Source organism: Choloepus didactylus, chromosome 9, assembly GCF_015220235.1.
Source record: "Choloepus didactylus isolate mChoDid1 chromosome 9, mChoDid1.pri, whole genome shotgun sequence".
NCBI lineage: Eukaryota > Metazoa > Chordata > Mammalia > Pilosa > Megalonychidae > Choloepus > Choloepus didactylus.
In genome coordinates, this window is record NC_051315.1 from 106,072,179 (window position 1) to 106,095,148 (window position 22,970).

A 22,970-nucleotide genomic window follows, 5' to 3' on the forward strand; every position below is an offset into this window, starting at 1 on the left:
GGAATCCCATATATCACTGTACCACCAACATATTGAATTGATGTGGAATATTTGTTATAATTGATGATAGCACATTTTTATAATCATATTGTTAATTCCATGGTTTAACTTAGTTCACTGTGTAGTGTAGTTCCATGGATTTTAAAAAAAAAATTATTCTATTACCATATATACAGTCTAACATTTCCCCTTTTAATCACAGTCAGTTATGTATTTAAGTGCTGTTGTGTTCACAATGTTGGGCTACCATCACCACATTCCATTACCAAAATAGTTCCATCATTTCAAATAGGAACCCTGTACATTTAACATCTTAACTTCCCATTCCCTGTCCTCACTCCATCCCCCCATCCCCTGGTAAACTATACTCTAGATTTTGACTCTGAGTTTGCTTATTCTAATTATTTCATATTAGGGAGCTCATTCAATGTTTGTCCTTTTGTGTCTGGCTTATTTCACTCAACATGATGTCTACAAGGTTTATCCATGTTGTTGCATATATCAGTACTTCATTTCTTTTTACAGCTGAATAATATTCCATGTGTGTATATAACACATTTTGTTTATTTTGTTTATCCGTTCGTCAGTTGATGGACACTTAGACTTCCATATTTTAGCAATTGTGAATAATACCACTATGAAGTTGGATTGAAAATATCTATTCAAGTCTCTGCCTTCAGTTCTTTTGTATATATACCTATATACCTAGATGTGGGATTTCTAGGTTATAAGGTAATTCTATATTAAGTTTTCTGAGGAACTGCCAAACTGTCTTCTGCAGAGGCTGCATCATTTTACATTCTCACCAGCAATGAATGAGTGTTCCTGCTTCTTCACACTGGGCCCTCAGGGATCACCCATAATACAAAAGAAAGAAAGCCAACAACAAAAAAGTGGTGAACTGGCTTTTTATGTCTTGGTGGATGCTGATGGGAGCTGGAAGCTGCAATTGGTGAGAAGGCTGAAACAGAAGTGAATACTGAGGCTAGCATTTGCATTTGGACCTCAGGGGTCGCCAGACCAAGAACACCCACACAAAGGAAAACAAATCAGCCAAACAGGTGCACTATTTCTGTTCTTGTGGATGCTAGTGGGATGCCAGAAGCTCCTGCTGCCCAGAGAGCCGAAATCAGAGCTAGCCTTTGCACTGGTCCTTCGAGAATCTCTCAGACTGTCCTTTACCTTCAACCCCAAGTTTGGAGGGCAAGTTTCCTCTGTCCACCTTGGCCCCAACCAGCTACTCCCAGAAACTGCTGGTCTGTGCTGCCACAGCTGCTTCCATTTTCACAACTGCTGCCACAGGTGAAGGAATGGAGTTGGTCACGGTTTTCACTTTCATTTACGAAAGCTGAACCCTTGGTAGCCTCTCCCTTTGTTGGGCACTCCTGTTATCTAATCTGGGATTAGACAGAGTTACTACCTATTCAATTCCAATCCCCTTTTTTAGTTCATTCATTTTTCTGGTGGAGAGAGTAATCTGTATAACTTCCTATTCCACCATTTTGCCTGAAGCATTATTTTTCAAAGTGTTTTGTTAACCTATTGTTTTCATATTTAATATAAGGTAAATGTAACATAAGATCAGTCATATAATTCATCAGTTTATTGAAAGTAAGATGGTTATAGTTGAGTTAAGATAGATTTCCATAGAAGTTTAAATCCCTCTTGTAAAAGATGTATAGTGTTACTAATAATCATGTATTGTGATATTTTGGGTCTAATAGAGGAGACTAAACTGCTTATTGGTATGCTTTTTTCTTTTTTAATTAGATAAATATAACTGAGAGAGGAATTGAGTATATCTGTTGTACTGTATTAAACAGTAATAGTAATGTAATGATGCTGTTGCTGTTGCTGATATTAGCAGTAACGTTGATTATTTTCTGTGTGCCAGATAGTATGTAAGCCACTTTATTGTAATATTTAGTTGAATACTGTTTGAGGCCCATTATATGCACATTTTACAAGTGCTAAATATGATGTGTGCAGAGATTACATAGCTTTCCCAAGGTCACATTGCTAAGAAGAGTTATCTTCTATATTGAACATGATCTTATCATACTAGAATTACTCTAATGAAACAACTAGACCTGGTAGCTGTTTTTCTTTAAAAGCACTTTAGTTGAGATATATTCACACATCATATAATCCATCCAAAGTGCACAGTCAGTGGATTTTAGTATAATCACAGAGTTGTGCATTTATTATCACAATCTATTTTAGAACATTTTCATACCCCTTGGCAGTCACCTCTCAATCCCTGTATCCATCTCCATCCCTACATAACTACTAATCTAATTGTGTCTCTATAGGTTTTAATTATATTTACATTTTTTACAAATGGAATCATACCATATGTAGTTATTTGTGTCTGGTTTCTTTCACTTAGCATAATTTTTTTTTTTTTAATTGGAGAAGTTGTAGGTTTACGTAAAAGTCGTGTAAAAAATACAACTTTCCCATATGCCCCTCTATTGTTGACACTTTGCACTGGTATGTTATCTTTTTTACAGTTGATGAAAGAATATTAAAATATTACTGTTAACTATAGTCCATAGTTTGCATTGGGTATATTTTCCCCATATACCATCCTATTATTAGCACCTTGTAATAGTGACATACATTTGTTATAATTCACAAAAGAAAATTCTTATTTTTGTACCATTAACCACAGTCATCATCCACAATAGGATTCACTGTTTTATAAAGTCCCATGTTTTATGTTCTAACTTTCCTTCTAGTAACATATATAACCCAAAGTGTCCCTTTCAACTACATTCACACACATTATTCAGTGCTATTAATTGCACTCACAATAATGTGCTACCATCATGACTATCCATTTCCAAACATCTACAATCAACCTAATTAGAAATTCTGTACCAATTAAGCATCAACTTCCCATTCTCTACCCCGTTCTATCTCCTGGTAACCTATATTCTAGGTTCTAGCTGTATGAGTTTTCTTATTATAATTCATTTTAGTGAGATCATACAATATTTGTCCTTTTGTGTCTGGCTTATTTCATTCAATATAATGTCCTCAAGGTTCATCCGTGTTGTTTCATGCATGTGGACTTCATTCTTTCTTATAGCTGAATAATATTTTGTCAGATGTAGATACCACAATTTGTTTATCCATTGTTTATCCATTTATCAGTTGATGGACACTTGGGTTGCTTCCAATTTTGGCAGTTGTGAATAATGCTGCTATGAACTTCAGTGTGCAAATCATCCCTGCTTTCAGTTCTTTTGGGTATTGCTGGGTCATTGGTACTTCTATACCTAGCTTTCTGGGAAACTGCCAGGCTGTCTTCCACAGCAGCTGCACCATTTTACATTCCCACCAGCAGTGAATGAATGTTCCTATTTCTCCTCATCCTCTTCAACTCTTGCAGTTTTCTGTTTTTTTTTGATGGTGGCCATTCTTGTAGCTGTGAAATGATATCTCCTTGTGGTTTTAATTTGCATTTCCCTAATAGCTAGTGATGTGGTTAGGTGCATAAGTATTTATGATTGTTATTTCTTCTTGGTGGATTGCTCCTTTTATTAATATATAGTGTCCTTTATCTCTTATAAAAGTTTTGCATTTAAAGGCTGTTTTATCTGGTATTAGTATAGCAACCCCAGCTCCTTTTTTGGTACTGTTTTCATGGAATATCTTTTTCCAGCCTTTCACTTTCAACCGATTTGTGTCCTTTGGTCTAAGGTGAATCTCTTGTAGACAGCATGTAGATGAGTCATACTTTTTTATCCATTCTGTCAATCTGGGTCTTTTGATTGGGGAGTTTAAACCATTAATATCAGTGTTATTACTGTAATGGCAGTACTTACTTCAACCATTTTATCCTTTGGCTTTCATATGTCATATCTTACTGTTGTCTTCCTTTTTTACCCTTTTAGTTACCCTTACTAAATCTTCATTTCTACACTGTCCTCCAATCCTCTCTCCTGTCTTTTCCTTTCAGCCTGCAGACCTCCCTTTAGTATTTCTTGTAGGGTAGGTCTCTTGTTGATGAACTCTCTCAGTTTCTGTTTATCTGTGGATATTTTAAGTTCTCCTTATTTTTGAAGGGCAGTTTTGCTTGGCTGAGTGTTTATCTGTTTGGTACCTTAAATATATTACACCATTGCCTTCTTGCCTCCATGATTTATGATGAGAAATTGGTGCTTAATCTTATTTCAGTTCCCTTGTATGTGATGAATCACTTTTGCTGATTTCAGGATTCTCCTTCATCTCTGGCATTTGACATTCTGATTAGTAAGTGTCTCGGGGTTAGTCTGTTAGGATTCATTCTGTTCAGAGTACTTTATGCTTCTTGGACATGTATATTTATGTTTTCCATAAAAGTTGGGAAATTTTTGGCTATTATTTCCTCAAATATTCTTTCAACCCCTTTCCCTTTTCTTCTCTCCCTGGGACACCCATGTTCTGTATGTTTGTACCCTTTGTGTTGTCATTCAATTCCCTGATACCCTTCAATTTTTTTCTCTATCTGTTCTGTCTGTGTAAGATTTTGATTGTCCTATCTTCTAGTTCACTGATTCTTTCTTCTGCTTGTCTAAATCTGCTGTTGTATGCCTCTAGTAAATTTTTTTCCTTGAAGTGACAGGCTCACTTTATTTATTTTTTTAATTTAATTTTATTGAGAGTGTTCACCTGCCATACAATTATCCAAAGATCCAAAGTGCACAATCAATTGCCCATGGTACCATCATAGAACTGTGCATCATCACCACAGTTAATTTTTTTTTTTTCAATTTTTAGGACATTTTCATTACTCCAGAAAAGAAATAAAGACAAAAAAAACCTCAAATCCTCCCATACCCCTAACCATCCCCTCTCCATTATTGACTCATAGTATTGGTATAGTACATTTGTTACTGTTGGTGAAAGAATGTTAAAATACTAGTAATTGTAGTATATAGTTTGCAATAGGTATATATTTTTTTCCCTTTACACCCCTCTATTATTAACTTCTAGTTATAGTGTCATACATTTGTTCTAGTTCATGAAAGAGATTTCTAATGTTTGTACAGTTAATCACAGACATTGTCCACCACAAGATTCACTGTCTTATACATTCCCATCTTTTAACCTCCAACTTTCTTTCTGGTGACTTGTGGTTCTAAACTTCCTGTTTCCACCACATTCACATGCCATTCAGCAGTGTTAAATATTCAGCTCTTAGTAAGCAACTGCTTCCCATTCTTTAGCCTCCTCCTATATCCTAGTGACTTATATTTCATGTCTGTAAGTTTACATATTATAATTAGTTCATATCAGAGAGACCATACAATATTTGTCCTTATATGTCTGACTTATTTCACTCAATATAGTGCCCTCAAGGTATAATCACATATTTATGCATTCACCACCATCACCACTATCTATATAAGGACATCTCCACAAAAGGAGGAGAAAGAATCAAAGAAGGTAGAGAGACAAAAGAAAAAGAAAAAGAAAGAAAAAAATGACAGCTAAAAAGCAACAAAAGGAAAGATAGAATTAAACTAAAGTAGAATAAAAGAGTCAAACAATATCACCAATGCCAGGAGTCCCATACCCCTCCCTTATGTTCCCCTCTTCAAGGCACTCAGCTTTGGTATATTGCCTTTGTTACATTAAAGGCAATAATACAATGTTTATAATACAAGCATAATACAATGTTTCTATTAACTATAGTCTCTAGTTTGCATTGATTGTATTTTTTCCCCAATACCACTCCATTTTTAGCACCTTGTAAGGTTGACGTTCATTTGTTCTCCCTCATGTAAAAATATATTTGTCTTTGGATCTTTGGATAATTGTATGGTATCTGAACAATCCCAATAAAAATTAAAAAAAAAAAAAAAAAGAAGCCAGACACAGAAGGCCACATATTTTAAGATTCATTGACATGAAATGTCCAGAATAGGCAAATTCATAGAGACAGAAAGTAGATTAGTGAATACCTAGGACAGGGGAAGATGGGAGATTTGGTGGGGGGTAGGAGAGGGTGACTGCCACTGGGTACAGGGTTTTCTATTTGAGGTGATGAAATGTTCTAACTGTGAATATACTAAAAACCATTGAATTGTATGCTTTTAATTGTCTAGAATGTGAATTACAACTCAATAAAGCTGTTACACATATTTAAAGTATATATATATATATATTTTTACATTTTATCACAATTGTTGAGCACTCTAGGTTTCACTGAGTTATACAGTCCCAGTCTTTATCTTTCGTCTTTCATTCTGGTGTTCCACATGCTCCTAACCTTCCTCTTTCAACCATACTCACAGTCATCTTTGTTCAGGGTACTTACGTTGCTGTGCTACCATCACCCAAAATTGTGTTCCAAACCTCTCACTCCTCACTTTTCCTATTTGTCTGTAGTGCTCTCTTTAGTATTTCAGGTAGCACAGGTATCTTGTTCACAAACTCCCTCATTGTCTGTTTATCAGAGAATATTTTAAACTCTCTCTCATATTTGAAGGACAGTTTTACTTGATATAGGCTTCTTAGTTGGCAGTTTTTCTCTTTCAGTATCTTAAATATATCACACCACTTCCTTCTTGCCTCCATGGTTTCTACTGAGAAATCCACACATAGTCTTATAAAGCTTCCTTTGTATTTAATGGATCACTTTTCTCTTGCTGCTTTCAGGATTCTCTTTGTCTTTGACGTTTGATAATCTGATTATTAAGTGTCTTGGTGTAGGCCTATTCATATCTATTCTGTTTGGGGTATGCTGCACTTCTGGGATCTGTAATTTTATGTCTTTCATAAGAGATGGGAAATTTTCAGTGATTATTTCCTCTGTTATTGCTTCTGTTCCTTTTCCTTCTCTTCTCCTTCTGGGACACCCATGATACATACATTCATATGCTTATATTATCATTCAATTCCCTGAGATGTTGCTCATGTTTTTCCATCTTTTTTCTTTCTGTTCTTTTGTGTGTAGGATTTCAGGTGTCTTGTTCTCCAGTTCCTGAATTTTTCTTCTGCCTCTTAAGATCTGCTGTTGTATGTCTCCATTGTGTTTTTCATCTCTGTGTTGTGCCTTTCGTTTCCATAGATTCTGCCAGTTGTTTTTAAAAAACTTTTGATTTCTACCTTAAGTTCACCCAGTGTTTTCTTTATATCCTTCATCTCTTTGCCATAACTTCCCTGAACTTGTTGATTTGGTTTTTGATTTGATTTAGCATATTTCTTTGAAAATCTTTAATTGATTATCTCATTAAAGTGAAACAATATCTCAACTGTATCTTAATTGAGCTTTTCCTTTGACTGGGCCATAACTTCATTTTTCTTAGTGTAGGTTGTAGTTTTCTGTTGTCTAGTCATCTGGTTTCCTTGGTTACCCCAATCAGATTTTCCCAAACCAGAACGGGTTTAGATCTCAGAATGGGATTATATTCCATTTCAAGTCTCCTTGAGGGTGTGTCTTAGAGATTGGCAGATTTTCCTGTGAGGTCTCTTGCTGCTGTGCTTTTCCTAACCTGCCCAGCGGGTGGTGCCTGTCAGCCTGTCGCTCCTGACTGGTGTAAAGAGGTGGGTCCTCTTCAGTTTCTATTTTCGCTGTTTTCCCCCTGGCTCTGTGGTCTGCATTCTGAAGGGAAGGCAGGAGTAGAGGTAGGCCACAATTCCTTCCTCTTAGGGAAGATACACCCCTTAGGGAGTTACCTTCTGCATTTGAATAGCTTCTTTGTCTCTCTGACTCTGTTATCTTCACCCCTGTCTGGGTCAGAGTGCTGGGAACTGAAAATGGCTGAGGCTCTCTCCACTGGGCCACTCAGGTTGAGAGAGAGAAAAAGGGAATGAAAGACCCCTTTCAGATCCAGTCCATGGCCCCCAGTTTTCCCGTCGGTCAGAGAGAACACCTGGTCTTCAGTGCTTCCGAATTTTCTGGCTCTTTATGGTTAGTCATCACTAAAAGCCTCTGTCTGCTTGTTGGGGGTTTTTCTATGTTTGTGCCTTGTATTCAATGGTACAAATTTGTTAGTTAAAACCCCAGTTGGGGCTGAGCTGAGCTGTATTCCCTTGCTCCTGACAGGAACTGCTGGTTTCTCCCACAGCAAGGTTTTGCAGCTCAGCCTGCCATGGGGGAGGGGGCTCCCAGCACAAGTCCGCAGTTTTTTTTGTTGTTGTTTTTGTTTTCTTTAAATTAAGAAATATTTTATTGTACAAAATTTACGTTTGTTGTCTATGATGAAAAGTATAGCAACCCCCCCCTTTTGGTAACCCCTTTTTCTGTGAAAAGTAAATACTTATTTCCTAACACAATCCCAGGTAATACAAAGTTTTATAGAGACTGTTTAACAGTTGTACTGGTAATAGTAGCTTGGAACATAAGGTGTAAAACTGAAAACTGATCAAAAAAGTGCAGGGGGAAGACCACTGCCAAAGAGGAATCTCCAGGAACTGAGTATTTTCCGTGCCAAGGCAGATGCTATGGGGTCATCACTATGTGGTTTGATGATCTGAAACCACTGATTAAGATACTTGACAAGCTCTAATGCATCTGGGATATTGTCTCCTCCTGAAACAAATTTCAGCAGAACTACCATTTGGATTTCTTTAGAGCAGCTTTCATCATAGAGTAATTTTGTGATACCTCGTCCAGGAATACGGATACAAAACTCAGAATACCTTATTTGAGGAATGCATTGGCTTTTTTCCATTTCTTCCCAGTTAAGGCTCTTTATTTTATCTTGATCACTTTGATGCATGGAAGGGGTAAGTAGGTATCGAAAGGGAGTACTTCGGAGCTGGAGATCATTGTGGTGATATGAATGACTGCTCGAGAGAACAACAACTCTGGCACAGTAAGCACTTCTTACCCAGGAAAGCAGTTTTTCACAGAATGGCTTGGTTTTATACTTAATAAAAATGGATCTTAACTGAAGAGCCACTAGCTTCTGTGAAAGCAATGAATAAACTTCAGCATTTGTACTGAGTTCAGTTGAATTTTCTTCGGCAGTTGCATATGGATTATTCCCAACCATTGGCACAAGACAATCGGTATAGAAGTAACCAATCTTAGACATATATTCAGTGTGGAAATAATCAGATCTATTGCAAGCTGGCCAACATTTCCAGCAGATACTGCTGGCATCAAGAGGGTGAAGTGAGAGGTTGGGGACTGACTCCCTGCAGGGGACGAACATGGTTGCAGTGGGAGGAAGGAACCAGGGCCCTCCCAGGACGAGTGAACTAGGCAGAAAGGGCACAAGTCCACAGTTTTTACTTACAGATTTTATGCTGTGATCTCAGCCATTCCACCAAATCCAGGTTGGCGTATGATATGTGGACAGTCATGGTTGTGCCCCAGCAGTTAGTCCAGATTATTTACTAGTAGTTCATGGTTGTTTGTTAGTTGCTCCAGGGGGCTAACTAAATTCCACTCCTCTCTATGCCACCATCTTGCCCCTCCTCCCTCTAGTGTATTTTTAATCTCTTCCATTTTGTCCTTCATTCCCGTAAGTTCTGTTTTGTTTCTTTTCATACTTACAAATTCTTTCTGTTCATCCAGTGTTTTAATATCTGTGCCAGTTTGGATGTGTTGTCCCCCAGAACGCCATTATCTTTGATGCAGTCTTGTGTGGGCAGGTGTATTAATGTTGATTAGATTGTAATTCTTTGGTTGAGTGTTTCCATGGAGATGTGACTCACCAACTGTAGGTGGTAACTCTGATTGGATAATTTCCATGGAGGTGTGGCCTTTCCCATTCAGCGTGAACCTTGATTAGTTTACTGGAGCACTATATAGCTCAGACAGAAGGAGTGAGCTTGCTACAGCCAAAAGAGACACTTTGAAGAACACACAGGAGCTGAGAGAGGAGCTGCAGATGAGAGACAGTTTGAAGATGGCCATTGAAAGCAGACTTTTGCTCTGGAGAAGCTAAGAGAGGAAAAACACCCCAAGAGCAACTAAGAGTGACATTTTTGAGGAACTGCAGCCTAGAGAGGAACTTCCTGAGAGAAAGCCATTTTGAAACCAGAACACTGGAGCAGATGCCAGCCATGTGCCTTCCCAGCTAACAAAGGTTTCCCAGACACCGTTGGCCATCCTCCGGTGAAGGTACCCTATTGTTGATGACTTACCTTGGACACTTTATGGCCTTCAGACTGTAACTTTGTAACCAAATAAACCCTCTTTATAAAAGCCAATCCATTTCTGGTGTTTTGTGAAAAGGCAGCATTAGCATACTGGAACGATAGCGTTCATCTGTTTAGCCATATTTTCCTTCATTTCTTTGAATTGATTTAGGAGATTTGTTTGAACATCTTTGATTAGTTGTTCCAAATTCTGTGCATCCTCCTAAGTTTTAATTTTTCCCTTTGACTGGGCCATATCTTCCTGTTTCTTAGTATGGCTTGTAGTTTTTTGCTGACATCCAGTCATGTGATCATCTTGATGAGTTTACTCTGAAAGTTAATTTATCTCTCTTGCTTAGGGTTGTTGATTGGCTTTGTGTTAGGCTCTTCTTTGATACTTGGTTCAACTTATTCTAGACCTTTAGAATTGCTCCTGTTTGATCAGATTTTTCAGCTCTTCTTCATCTGATTCTTGCCTTGAGTATGTGGTACAGTTTTTAAAACCGTACTATTTGTGCAATTGTTCCATTCCCCAGGAGAAAGATTTCTTTCCTCTCTTCTTTCTCCAGGAATCTTGATCTGTCCTGTTTGTTTTAGTTTTGCATCTATAGTTTTGTTTTTGTTTTTGTTGTTGTTTTTGTTTTTTACTCTCATTTCATTGCTTCAAACTGCTTTTGCCTGTGAGAAAATTTCTGGGAAGATGGTCACCCCAGAGAAGACTTTTCCAAGTCAGTATTACCCAGCCAAAACAGATCCAGGCACTGATGAAGGGAGTGCGTACCAATTCCATAGAGCCCTGGTCAGGAACAAAGCCCAAAAGCCATTTTGGCGGGTCCCCAAAGCTGCAGTTTCCTGGCCTGCCCAGCAGATCATGCTCTTCATCAGACTTTTCCCTGCAGCCCTAAGGAGGCCCTGTGTCTTTAAGCCTCCACCACCTTCACTTCTTTCAGGGGTGGGGTTGAAACAGTGGCTACAATGGTCCCTTTCTGGGTGGGCTAAAACAGCGGTTCGGAGCTGGGACCCAGCTTTCTAAATTTGCCAATCAAAAACCATGATTAGTACTCAGACGTGCCCCCTGCCCTACCCTGTTTTTGGGGAGGGGGGCTTCCACAACTCTCTTTGTGCACAGCAGCCAGCCAGGGCTCTACCTAAGGTGGCTCACCTTGAGAGTGGAGGATAGGTGTGGGCAGCTGCCATAGAGTGAGTCACTCACAATTTTTTACCAGTTTCTCAGTTTCTTTGTTCCACTCTTCCCTGGATGCTGCACAGTGCTCCCCTAGTCTCTGGAACCCTAGAACAGTTGTTAAGACAGTTTCTGCCTGTCCACTTGCTGTTTCTGGAGAACGAGTGAGTCCTGGAGCTCCCCATTCCATCATCTTCTCCAGAAATTCCTCTCTGCTAGCTGGTTTTTGATATAGACCTAATATTGGATTTTTATCTATTCCTCTACAACTAATATTATACATGTTTGAGATAACATCTCATTCAACTTGGCACATTTAGAACTAAATAGTTTTGATAGGCCTATCAGATCATTCGGTAGAACTCCTTTAAGAAATGGGCTTAAAATGAACTTTCTAAGCCATCTCATTCATTATTCCTTTTCCAAAGTATTTCCACAAATCCATTTTTCCTTCTAGAGAACAATGTATCTCTTCTCTAGACAGCCTTGCCTCACACATCTAAATGAAATAAGGATCGTTTTCTAAATAAATGAGAATTCAGGTGTGGTCTTATATTTTCACAACAAAATGTCAACTTAGCCGTTTATCTTTCCTGACCACACTACTTAAACTCCTTGCCCCTTTCCCCAATGTCAGGGGGTTCTGTCTTGTTTTGGTCCATCTTCAGCCTGAGGGAGGCCATATATACTTGAGCCTTGGGAGGTAGTGCTTTTTTAGTCCCTTCTCACCCCTCAATATTGTAGGCAAACTCTGCCATATATCTGCAGTTTTCTTGGTGGGAATTTCATGTCCTTACCCCAGCAGTAGGTGACCATACTTGGTATTAGGATAGAATATTAGGCCCACAATGATTACCTGCTGATTCATCAGGGGTAGGGAGTTTTTCTTTTACACATCTACCAGCAGAGTTTCTTTGCATGGGCCCTTGATGCTGCCGTTTCCCCAGGGCCCTTGGAAGTGGATGGGGCTTTGTGCTTTTCTCTACAGCAGCCACCAGATGCCTCTTCTATTGCCTGCTCCATCCGGGAGCTGTCTGATTTCCTGCCCCACCCTTCAAATTTCTGGAAGCCTGTGGGAAGGAGCTAGTGGATGAGTTTGAACTCTCATTTTGTCAGGAACCCCAGCTATTTCAGACTGATATGCTACTTCATACTGGACCTTTAAAATTTTAACTGATTTCTGGTATTCTTTCTCCTCTGTCTGGTCACAGGGGATATAGTTTATATTCCTGTATTACTTGGAGTGGCTTATCCAATATTTTAATTTCAGTTTATTTGGTTGCCTTGCCATCTCAGCTCTCTGATGGATTAAAAAAAAGTTGTGATTTTGTAGTTTATCTGGCTCTTTGTTTTTGTTAGGGATGGGACAGTGTTTTTTTTTTGCAAGTTTCTACATCCTAATTAGCATAAATTCTTATTTAACTTTTAAACCTAATAATATGCACAAATTTTATTTTCAATTAGAAATATAGATGTATGGTTAAAACTAGAAATTTGAAGTATTTTGGAATAAAAGAAATTATGCACAATAACATGGGGGGTTTGTAATCATTTGATGTTAAAAAGAGTTGTCATAGACATAAGAGTTGTCCCTGAAAAGTCTCATAATGAACTTGACCACAAAGATTATATCAGTAGTCTAGCCACAATCTAAAATTTGGAGGATTGCATTCTTATTTTGAATATAAGCTTCATTATTTGTTTTAGTTTACTCTCTGTTAAAATAAATACCATAGAATGGGTTGGCTTAAAACAATGGGAATTTATTGGCTTACAGTTTTGAGGTTAGGACAAGTCTGCAATTGAGGTGTCTCTAAGGTGATGCTTTTTCCAAAGATTATGGCATTCTGTGGCTGGCTGCCAGAGATCCCTGAGGATCTTTGGCTGTTATGTCACATGGCAATATCTTGTCCACTCTCTTCTGGGTTCCATTATCTTTTGGCTTCTTGCTTCTACCATGGCTTCTCTGTCCCTGTCTAATTTCCTTTGCTTGTTAGGACTTCAGCCATATTGTATTAAGGCCCACTCTCATTCAGTTTGGGAACAGCTAAACTAATAACATATTCAAAGGCCCTGTTTATAAATGGGTCCATACCCACAGGACCAGGGAATGGCCCTGAATGTGCCTTTTGTGGGGGGCATGATTTAGTTCCCAACATTGTTGTTGAGATGCAAACCATCCTACCATGGTATCTTTCATGTTAATGGTAAGTACATAAAACTCTTGCTCTAACATTGAAAAAATAAAGTATGTATGCATGAAGGAAAATTTTCATTCGTTTTTGTTTCTAAGAGAGAGACACCTTGGCCACGAGTGATACAATAACAAACAAATTAAGAAAAAAGGAACTCTTGAATCTTCATTCAGTGTCATTGTCTACATTTTTGAAAATAAGTCTCTCATAATAGGGGAAAAAAAGGGTTACCCACTTTTTTGTAATTGGGGCTATAATTTGGGGTTTAAAATGTATATAAATGGGAAAAAGTGTCAATATCAAACAACAGCATTAAACAATGCATTTTATTATACTCCAAAGGCATTCTGGAACCAGTAGTTGAAATACTGCCATTTAATTGTTTTGTAACTATGTAGTCAGTGAAAGCATAGGCATTAATGGCTTTTCATTTCACTGGTTATTTTTTGCCAGAAACACCTGTAAACATATGTTAATTTGCAAACAGCCTGATAGTAAAATAACAAAGGAAGGCTTTTAAAGAAGTTTTCTGAGTTTTTCTTAGCAAGTATATAAAATATGTAATTTTGTGTATAGATAAGGCCAAATTTATGACAGGGAAAGCTTAGAAACTGTTCCTTCATGTCAATGCCCTTCCATACCATGAATATGAGGCAGCAATTGCAACAGTCACTAAGAAAAATTTGCCTTCAAGAGTTGGCATTTTGATTTTCTGTATAGTAAATGGCAATTTTAAATATGGTGTTAATAATTAAGGTTTTTGAAACGCAAGAGAAACTGGGAAGTAATACTAAAATCTTAGTATATTCTAATTTACTTGGGAAAGTAGTTGGTCACTGTTCAAACTTTGGTTAATATTTAAGTTTTACTTTTCCTTCATGGGGTACAATAAAAGCCACAAAAAGGGTTAAAAACCTGGAAAGAATATAACTAATGGTTCATCTAATCGTTGGTATTTACACTAGGTGCTTTTCCATTCTGAGTATTTTAATAAACTCTTTCTTGCACCACAAGATTGTTGATGAAAATGAAGTTGATGGTTGGATGGAAGGACTTAACTACTAGTACTGTGGATTTGACACATGGTCTGTTTGACATATGGTCTGTTTACATGTGATGAAAACTACAAATTAGCACTAAAGAGGTCATCAAAAACATGGAGGGGGAGAAAAAAGAGGGAGTGAGGGAAGGAGGAAAGAAGTAAGGAAATAAAGAAAGAAACTTGGAATAATGTCTCAGAGCCAATTTTAATTCACCATTTGCTGTATATGACTTGATCTTGCAGCAAGAAGTCTCACTAAACAACATATGCTGTAGCCTCGTCTCACTTTTTTGGCAGCATCCCAGTCACCACTCCTCAGTGATTGCTCTGACATAACTTCTAAAGCAGAAGTCTTTTTGAATGCATTTATTTTATATGAATCTGAATTTTGAAATATTGTGACACAGATAAGTGATTTCTTCCATTCTGATTATAATGTGAGAAGTTGGTGCTCTGATTCAGTCTAATTTTCAGTGTGAGAGTCTCTTGCACTAGCACATTGTCAGTTAACCAAGACTGTCAGAGAACTATTTTTTCTTTGTAAGTTGTATTGTGCATTATTAAATTGAAACTAATATATTACGGGGGTAAATGGAAAATTCACATTAATTTTTCATGTACAGCCTGGGTTTAGAAAAGAATTCTCTTGCTTGCTCAAGCCTAGGGTTTGCAGAAGGTATATCCAGTTGAAGAATGTTTTTGTGTTACAACATTGATATTGAACATCTTTCTCATCAGCTTACCATTTATTTCTAGTAAGATGATCTGCAGATGGCATATATTTAAAATATGCATTGCCAAAATAAAATCTTGGTTATTCAAAATTTATGTGCTTCCTCCCACTCCCCCACCCCCCACCCCCCACTCCCCACCCCCCAATTATCAGAACTGTAGTCCCTTTTAGCCTTCTAGGAAGCTCAGAGTGAAATTTGTAGTCTTTTCCTTGAATTATGCTATTTTATATGAATTTCAGTTTGGAAACCAAACAAATCCTTTTTGGAAGTAGATGGATTATAAATTATTCTCACAGCATACCTTTAATTTTCATTTACTTAAATGAGATGTGGATGGATATTATTTTTGAAACTACAGGTTTTGGCCTTTTCATACCCTTCTCGCCATGCACACATGTATTTAATGAGAATTATAGTGGAATCTTTTTTTTAAATCCAATACTGGATTTAAACTGATGACTAAATACTTTTTCAGAGAGGCATTAGTGGTTTTTAAATTTATTATTATTATTTTCAGCAAGGCTAGAGAAGATCTACTAAAGACTCAGAAAGAACGTGATTTTCATCGAATGCACCACAAACGAATAGTCCAGGAAAGGAATAAATTAATTAATGACCTCAAAGGGTAAGCTAATAATGTTTTGTTGTAATATTAAAGTATTGTTTAGTTACTAAGTTAAGTTGGCCTTGTGTTTTAGTCTGCTAGGCTGCCAAAATGCAATATACCAGAAATGGGCTGGATTTTAACAATGGGGATTTATTAGCTTACAAGCTTACAGTTCTGAGGTCATGAAAATGTCGAAATCAAGGCATGATCAGGCAATGCTTTCTCCCCAAAGATCAGCTGCTGGTGATCCTGGACTCCCCTGTCTCATGGCAAGGCACATGGGCAGTATCTGCTGGTCTCTGCCGTTTCCATGTTTCATTGCTTCCAGCTTCTGGCTTCAGTGACTTCCTCTCTGTTTCTGTGTCTTTCTCTCTGTATTCATCCCATTTATGAAGGACTCCAGTAAGAAGATTTACTCTGGAGGACCCACCCTGGGCCATGCCCCAGCTGGAGTAACCTAGTCAAAAAGTCCCACCTATAATAGGTTCACACCCACATCCACAGGGATGGATGAACTTTAAGAACATAATTTTCTCGAGTCCAGAAAGCCTCTAGACCATCATAGTACGTTAAAAGGTCTAAGACAAAATTATTCATTCAACATTCATTGAGAATCTACTGAGTGTCTGATACTATAATATGTGTTTAAAATACAAAGATGAGTAAGTCTATGCCTTTTTTTTTTTTTATCAAGGGACTCAGAGACTATTGGGTGTTTGATGAAAGAGGGAATTAAACAGAAATATACTGCATTGTTGCTATGCCATCCAAGAGAGAGCAGCCATCCCATCCAACCTGGGGTGGGAGAGAATTCATGGACATATTTTCAGAGGAATTGATTTCTAAAATATAAGTAAGAGTTAGGAGAATGAGGGAGTGGGGTCTGCACAGTGCCCTAAGTAGATGATATATTCTGTACAAAGGCACCAAATCATGAAGGAGCATGGTATGTTCACTAAATTACAAGAATAGAGACCAAATATTATGAGGTTTGACAAGTGGGATATGTCATGAATGGCCTTGAATTTATGCTAAGGCTGTTAGAAATTTTTATGAGGACTTTTCTCACATTTACTTCCTCCTTCCATCCCATAACAAAACACCCAAAATGAAAACAAAAACAAGAAAAATTTGCAGCTCTTAACTAAAATATTCTCTTGCTTGATCTAGGTAAGTGCTGTCCAATAGAACTTTCTGTGATGTTAGAAATGTTCAATAGCTGCACTGTCAAATACAATAGCCACTAACTGCATATGCTATTGAGCACTTGCAGTATGGCTAGTGCAACTGAGGAACACATTTCCAATTTTATTTCATTTTAATTCATTTAAATAGCCGCATTTGACTAGTGGCTACCATATTGGGCAGTGAAACTTAGGAGTAGAAATGAAAATTACTGTCTTTTGTAGGTGTAACCACCTGGCTATTAGGATTTTGTAGTCACCTGTAAGCTGACTCATGGAGTTTCAGGATAAGTATAAATCTCAAATTTAGCAATCTATTAGAAACTAAAGTTTTTTGATTTTTCTTAAATTAAACCCCCATAGGAATGAGTCACTTTAAAAGAGAGTTTACATTAACTTACAGAAAAAGTTCTTAGAGGATATACTGTTCAATCTTGACTTCAGTCATTTTCTTTGTTCTCAATTGTTTGTTCAGGAAATTTTTCTATGTTCAGAGGAATTCAGGAAAAATGGTCTGAATTCTTTTTTTCCTTTTAATATAACTTTAACTAGGAAGCAGTGCAATATAATAGAACTTGAAATTTGGAGATGCTTAAACATTGGTTGGAAACCTGGTTCCACCACTAACCGTTTGGTACCCATTGTAGTTTTGTGTTTCTCATATGTAAAAATGGTGATAATACATTTTAGATTGATGTATATAGAGTGTCTGATGCAATTCTTAGAACATAAATAGATGGTAAATACTTTGGACATACCCTGGCACTGAAAGTATGTGTTAAATATATTCTATTTCATCTAGATTTCTCTTTTGTCTTTTTATGTAGGCATAAAAATAAGTTAGCAATAACCAGTTAACTCCACTCTTTGTAGGTATTGTTCTCCCCATATTTCTCAAAAGCCTTTATCATTGCATTTGCCATAGTGCTCCCCTTCACCAGGACATTTTCCCAGGTCACAACTGATGACATATTTGGTAACAGAACTTTTTGCCAGAGACTTATTTTTATTCTATCCAACTAATCAGGATGGTGTTTTCTTTGCCCAGTAGGCAGTAATTGAGACAGTACTAAATCCTTATCTTTATGGCTATTTTTGTGGGCAGCTCCTGTACCACTTGTGTTATTCCAAGTCCTCCAAGCAGCAGACAGCAGGATAGGATATAAAGTGCAGGAAGTTAAGGGAAATGTCTTTGGGAGAAAATGGAAAAAGAGCCAGGAGAGGTAGAAAAGCTTTCAGACCATGATGGGGGTTTTTCCTTGAGCGAAAGATAAAGGGAAGGAAGGAAGTTTTGGTTGCCCTTTATAAAATGCAGTGCAGTTTTAAGGAAAATTTGACAAGGCCATTGGGGAGTCCTCAAGCTAAAGTTGTCCATCAGAGGAGGCCTGTGTCTCCTATGAACAGGCCTATTTTAGTATCTCTGCCATGCTCAGTCATTGGTTGGGAACAGCCATGGAAAGCGTGGCCTTGGCCCAAATTCAATACATAATAGCTAGACCCATCAGTCAATTCTGTGTCCTGTAGTCAGAGATTTGAGAGGTGCATTCTCAGTTTGCATAACAACCAAATAAAAAAATTATAGTAAATGTAGACAGGCTAAAACACTTCAGTTGAAAAACTTAATATTGTCAGACTGGATTTAAAAAGCAAGAACCACATATATGCTATTTACAAAGATATATTTTAAAAATAAAATGTAAGATCACAGATAGTTTGAAAGTAAAAAGATGGTTGAGGTTTGAAGCTGTATGTACCCCAGATAATCTTAAATCTAATCCATTCCTCTGGGTGTGAACCCATTTTAAGTAGGACCTTTTGATGAGGTTACTTCAGTTAAGGTGTGGCCCACCAAATCAGGATGCCTCTTAATCCTATTTTTGGAGTCCTTTATAAGCATAATGAAACTCAGTAAAAAAAAAAGCCACAGGAAACAAGAGGTTGAACATTGACAGAACCCGGATGAGAAGGGAGCGACCAGGAGATGCTGCTGTGTGCCTTCCCATGTGACAGAAGATCCAGGGATCTCCAGCAGCCAGCCCCAAAATGCTTGTCTTGGAAAGAAAGCATTGCTTTGATGACTCTGATTTTGGCTTTGTTTTAACCCCCAAAACCATGAGCAAGTAAATTCCCACTGTGAGGCCTGATCCATTTCATGATATTTGCTTCAGCAGACTAGGAAACTAAAACAAGTGGCATATGACATATGCAAATCTTAAGTGTAAGAAAATTGGGGTATTCATCTTAATATCTGACAAATTAGACTTCAGGATTAAAAGCATTACCAGAGAAATGAAGGGGCAATTCATGTTGATAAAATGGTCAATTCATTAGGAAGACATAATCTTAAATATGCATGACCCTAATAGAAAAAGCTTAAAAATAAATAAAGTAAAACCTGATAAAACTGAAAGGAAAATAAGTATTTCAACAGTTATAATTGGAGAATTTTAAGACTTCATTCTTAGTAATTGTTAGAGAAAGTAGGCAAAAATTCTCTAAGTCAATAGAAGACTTCAACAGCATTAACAATTATTAAGCTAATTGACATTTCATGAATTCTATTTTGGACTTTCAAATGCACATGGAACCTTCACCAAAATAGACTATATGATGGGTTATAAAACGATTCCCTATAAATTTCAGAAAACTGAGATCTTATGAGTATGTTCTCTCACCAAGATCAAACTGAATTAGAAATCAGTAAGAAGATATCTGGACAATTCCCAAATATTTGGTAATTGAATAACATACTTCTAAATAATTCATTGGTCAAAGAAGGAAATTAAAAAATATTTATACCTAAATGATAGAAAATGCAGTGCATCAAAAGTTGTGGGGAAAACCTAAGATGGTGGCTAGGTGAGACAGGGCAAAAAAACACCTCCGTGAAAAATACTAGATGAAAACCAGAAAGTGACCCAGAATGCCGGTTACAGCGATGCGCCAGCTGGACGAGGTCTGCTAGTACCACAGGGGCCATCTACTTGGTGAAACCGGGAGTCTGCATTCTGAAACGAGTGAGTAAGCTGGCTCGAAGACCCGCAGCCGTGCTGCGGTGTGGGGAAGCCAGGGGTTGGCGTTTGGAGACCGACTGATTCTTTAAAGAAAAAAAAAAAGGGAAAAACTCAGGAGCGGCTGCAGTTGTGGCAGTGGGAACCACACAGTAAAACACAGCATGAGAGGGCTGAGCTGGCCTCTCGGTGTCTGGCCTGGAGGATAGCCCGCTGCAGATACCCTTAAGGACAGGGGAGTGGAGGGGAGAGCTGGAAGCAGAAAGAAACCCCACAGCTTGCAGCTGGCTCCCCAGAGGGCTGGATAAACTCCTGCCTGGGGCTGTGCCCACAGCCCAGAGCCCCGCCAATTGTCCCGGAGCTGGGAAGGAGGAACTGTGCGAGAAGGGGAGGGTTGAGATCCCCTGTTTGGCCATCTTTGCATCAGGCTGGGAGCGCCCCTGCACGGCCCGGTGGCCTGGGGCTTCCCTTGAGGGACTGCATGCACTGGTGATGTAGCACAGCATTACCTCAGCAGAGGCCCTGGAAGATCACAGCTGAGAAAGGAGGCCTGCTCAGAAAACCCAGGGATGCTACGCCAAGTCCGATGGTTTGTGGGTCAGCGAGAGAGAGGGTCTGGGGCTGAAATGAAATAAAGGCTTAGACTCTTGAGGCAGCCTTGAATCTCCGAGAACCTGCGGAGTTTGAATATTAAAGCTGCCCTTCCTCCCTGGCCACCCGGACACACAGCCTACATTCAGGGCGGACAGCTCCAGCAACACACCCAAACTGAGATCACCATCTGAACCCCACCAGAATCATTTCCCCACACACCGCGGGGACAAGGTGGAGGAGAACTGACTTGGGGGGTATAGGTGACTCGTGGACGCCATCTGCTGGTCAGTTAGAGAAAGTGTACGCCACCAACTTGTAGTTCAGAAAAATTAGGTTGGTATCTTTTTTTACAACTTGAAAGAACCCTTATCAAGCAAAGCAAATGCCAAGAGGCCAAAAACAACAAAATTTTAATGCTTATAATAAAACCAGACTATAAGGAGAACCCAATTCCAAACTCCCAAATCAAAATATCAGAAGAGACACAGTACTTGGCACAATTAATCAAAGAATTACAATCGAGGAATGAAAACATGGCAAAAGATTTAAAGGACATAAAGAAGACCATAGCCCAGGATATAAGCTACATAAAGAAGACCCTAGAAGAGCATAAAGAAGACATTGCAAGAGTAAATAAAAAAATAGATGATCTTATGGAAATAAAAGAAACTGTTGGCCAAATTAAAAAGACTCTGGATATTCACAATACAAGATTAGAGGAAGTTGAACAACCTCTCAGTGTCCTAGAAGTCCACAGAACAGAAAATGAAAGGACAAAAGAAAGAATGGAGAAAAAAATCAAAAAAAATCTAAATGAATCTCAGGGATATGGTAGATAAAATAAAACGTCCAAACCTAGAACTCATTGGTGTCCCAGAAGGGGAAGAGAAGGGTAAAGGTCTAGAAAGAGTATTCAAAGAAATTGTTGGGGAAAACTTCCCCAACCTTCTACACAATATAAATACACAGCATAAATGCCCAGCGAACTCCAAATAGAATAAATCCAAATAAACCCACTCCGAGACATATTCTGATCAGACGCTCAAATACTGAAGAGAAAGAGCAAGTTCTGAAAGCAGCATGAGAAAAGCAATTCACCACATACAAAGGAAACAACATAAGACTAAGTTGTGACTACTCAGCGGCCACCATAAAGGTGAGAAGGCAGTGGCATGACATATTTAAAATTCTGAGAGAGAAAAATTTTCAACCAAGAATACTTTATCCAGCAAAACTCTCCTTCAAATTTGAGGGAGAGCTTAAATTTTTCACAGACAAACAAATGCTGAGAGATTTTGCCAATAAAAGACCTGCCCTACTTCAGATACTAAAGGAAGCCCTACCAACAGAGACACAAAGAAAGGAGAAAGAGACATAGAGAATTTTAACAGACATATATAGAACCTTACATCCCAAATCACCAGGACACTCATTTTTCTCTAGTGATCACTTATCTTTCTCCAGAAGGGACTGTAAGCTGGGACATAAAACAAGCCTCAATAAATTAAAAAAAAAAAAAAAAAAAAAAAAAAAAAGTTGTGGGATGCAGCCGAAGCAGTGTTGATAGTGATGTTTATACCTTTAAATGCTTAATTAGAAAAGAAGAAATTTTTAAAACAAATGGTCTTATCTTTCACTTAGAAGATCCAAAAAAAGCAAATTAAATGCAAAGAAAGTGAAAGAAATGGAACAACAAAATAAACAAACAAACAAAACAAAACAGAAGTCAGTAAAATAGCAAATGAACAAACATAAAAAAATCAATAAAATCAAGCATTGGTTATTTGAAAAGATAATAAAATTGACAAACCCTGCTTAGATTTGATCATCTGCAAGTATTGGCAAGAAGGTAGAGCAATTTGGATTCATATATTGCTATAAGAAGTGTAAATTACAACTGGATAGTTCAACTCCTAGATATTTACCTAAGAAAAATGAAGATGTATGACCAAAAAATGACTTGTACAAGAATATTCATAGCAACATTATTCATAATAGCACCAAACTGAAAACAACTCAGATGTTCATCAGTAGAATATTGGATAACACATTGTAGAAATTCATACACGGAAAACTATTCACAATATAAAAAAATAAAGTACTGATATGCTCAACAACATGTAAGAGTCTAAAAAACCATTATGCTGAGTGAAAGAAGCCAGACCAAAAAGAGAACAGATTATATGATTTCTAAATGTATGAAGTTCCAGAATCATCTAGTGTGTTGGAAATACTCTGTTTTGATAACAATGTATATTACATGAGTATTCATATTTCTTAAAACTCTTTGAACTGTAACACTGAAGATCTGCATAGTTTTCATGTAAATTATAT

The 22,970-nt window shown here is 37.8% G+C and overlaps 1 protein-coding gene and 1 pseudogene across 8 annotated transcripts in view; one reads left to right on the forward strand and one right to left on the reverse strand.

Annotated features, from left to right (window-relative positions):
• The window catches only part of SPAG16 (sperm associated antigen 16), a 1,128,509-nt gene that overhangs the window by 43,004 nt on the left and 1,062,535 nt on the right, over nt 1-22,970 (forward strand). For 7 of the 8 annotated variants that reach the window (XM_037849695.1, XM_037849693.1, XM_037849694.1 and 4 more), the window contains exon 6: nt 15,758-15,865. In XM_037849695.1, the coding sequence (XP_037705623.1) occupies nt 15,758-15,865 (108 nt within the window). Of the gene's footprint in view, nt 1-781; nt 1,322-15,757; nt 15,866-22,970 lie in introns of those variants that run through there. The other variant, XM_037849701.1, reaches the window with a different exon arrangement.
• LOC119544316 lies at nt 8,269-9,155 on the reverse strand (annotated as a pseudogene).